Source organism: Nematolebias whitei, chromosome 1, assembly GCF_014905685.2.
Source record: "Nematolebias whitei isolate Nwh7 chromosome 1, NemWhi1, whole genome shotgun sequence".
In the NCBI taxonomy this organism is placed as follows: domain Eukaryota; kingdom Metazoa; phylum Chordata; class Actinopteri; order Cyprinodontiformes; family Rivulidae; genus Nematolebias; species Nematolebias whitei.
The window spans coordinates 41,534,360-41,536,572 of record NC_056498.1 but is presented as its reverse complement, the minus strand read 5'-3'; the positions used below and the strand labels follow the sequence as shown (position 1 = coordinate 41,536,572).

Here is a 2,213-nt window from a genome sequence, read left to right as displayed (position 1 = left end):
AGTCGCAGTGGGGCGGCTGTGGCTGCGTGGTTAGAGCAGTCGTCCTCCAGTGGGAGAGTTGGGGGTTCGGTTCCAGCAGCAGTCGCATGTTGAAGTGTCCCTGAGCAAGACACTGAACCCCTCATTGCTTCTGATGTGTCCCATCGGTGTCTGAATGTGATGAATCTGATTAATCTCTAAAGATTCAGATTATCTGTAGAGATGTAGTCGAGTGCTGTATGAATGTGTGTGCGTAGTTAGACCTGTCGCAATAAATCAGTTAATCGGCCTGTAGCAATAATCAATAGTCAATTAATCGACCTGTCGCAATAAATCAGTTAATCGGCCTGTAGCAATAATCAATAATCAATTAATCAACCTGTCGCAACAATCAATAATCAATTAATCGACCTGTCGCAATAAATAAATTAATCGACCTGTAGCAATAATCAATAATCAATTAATCGACCTGTCGCAATAAATCAGTTAATCGGCCTGTAGCAATAATCAATAAATCAATTAATCGCATGATAAATGAAAATTATTGATCTCATTTTCATTTATCGGCTTCTTTGTTTCTTCGTGTCTCTCTTTCTACTGAAGACACTGGACGACAAAGGGACCAACTCAGGTGTTCTTCACTGACCCCGTCCTTTCTCTTTGATCTTTAAAATCTGTTTTAACGTCCAAAATCATGTTTTTGGACGTTAAAAGCAGCTAAGCTACGAGCTAAGCTAACAGGCGGACCTCGGGAACAAACCTCCGTCTTGTCGAAGCTCCAGAATTCACGGTTGAAACTCGTGTCTTTGTGTAAAAAGTTGTTTTTCTCTGCAAAATAATCTGAGAACTTGTTTACTGATTTTTTTTATTAAAAGTTTTGTGTGAAAAATGCTAAAGAGCTCAAACCACACCGAGCGTCCGCCATGTTGAGAACTGAAGAGAGACAGCCCATGTCACGTCAAGGGGCCTCCCTCACATTTGTCTTAAAGAGACACGCTGCTCGCTCCCTCGCTATCCATCCTTCGCTTCAAACAGTCTTATACTGCCATCTGGTGGTCAAGAAAGTTACTACACTAAAAAAGCTACCAACATTTTTTCTTAAATTTGACAATAATGACTAATTATTGTCAAATTTCAAACAATGTTTTAGTTTATCGCAATAATTTCTGAGACGATGAATCGCCCGGCAGGATTTATCGTACAGGTCTATGAGTAGTAGCGTGCTGTATGAATGTGAGTGGAGGTAAACGAGGACACACATTGAGTTGTAAAGATGTTTGAGCATCTCCTGATGCTGCTCAATAATCCATGTAGATAAATGTAACGGGGATGTCGGGTTCTTCTTACTACAAAGAAGAACCCCTCCAGAGGACCCGACGTCACCTTGTTAGTGTTGAGTATCTTTATTAGACAGATGTCCCGTACCAGTACAGTCCATTAACCAGTTACCGTTTCCTCACCTTCAGGTACAGGTGAGGTGGTCGCCATCATGATCCCCGAGCCCAAAGGCCACGAGGTCGTGTCCCTGCTGCAGCGCAACATCACCGTCACCATGACGATCACCATCGGGACGAGGAACCTGCAGAAGTACGTGAGCCGGACGTCGGTGGTGTTCGTGTCCATCTCCTTCATCGTGCTGATGATCATCTCCCTGGCCTGGCTCGTCTTCTACTACATCCAGAGGTTCAGATACGCCAACGCGCGAGACCGAGACCAGGTAGGAGCACGAGCAGGACGTGGTCTTACATTTCTTTGCTTGTGGACTCGAAGGTAAAGAAGTCTGTCCCTCTCTTCTTGCCATCTTCAGCGTCGTCTCGGTGACGCGGCGAAGAAGGCCATCAGTAAGCTCCAGGTGCGCACCATCAGGAAGGGCGACCAGGAGACGGAGGCCGACTTCGACAACTGTGCCGTCTGCATCGAAGGCTACAAGCCCAACGACGTGGTCCGCATCCTGCCCTGCAGGTAACCTCGCACTTTGACCTCTGACCTCAACACCGAGCCCTGACGAATCAAACGTCAGAGATTTACGTCAAAAACTGGAGTCGGGATTAAAGAGACGAGGTCGTCTGAAGTTTGACTGACAGGTTACTGGTGTGGACAAATTTGTTGGTGGTTTTTAAAGAAGAACCCGTTTATTCTTCTTAACGTTTATTTTACCAGGAAAATCCCATTGAGATTAAAAACCTCTTTTTCAAGGCAGACCTGGCCAAGAGGCAGCAACAGATACAGAACAT

General features: G+C 45.2%; 1 protein-coding gene across 1 annotated transcript in view; it reads left to right on the top strand.

Annotated features, from left to right (window-relative positions):
- The window catches only part of LOC119410502 (RING finger protein 150), a gene marked incomplete at its 3' end in the record, with an annotated part of 12,278 nt that extends 10,337 nt beyond the window's left edge, over positions 1-1,941 (top strand). The window contains 2 exon segments of the mRNA XM_037677386.1: positions 1,446-1,696; positions 1,787-1,941. Coding sequence (XP_037533314.1) covers positions 1,446-1,696; positions 1,787-1,941 — 406 coding nt within the window.
- Positions 1,942-2,213: the final 272 nt, after the last annotated feature.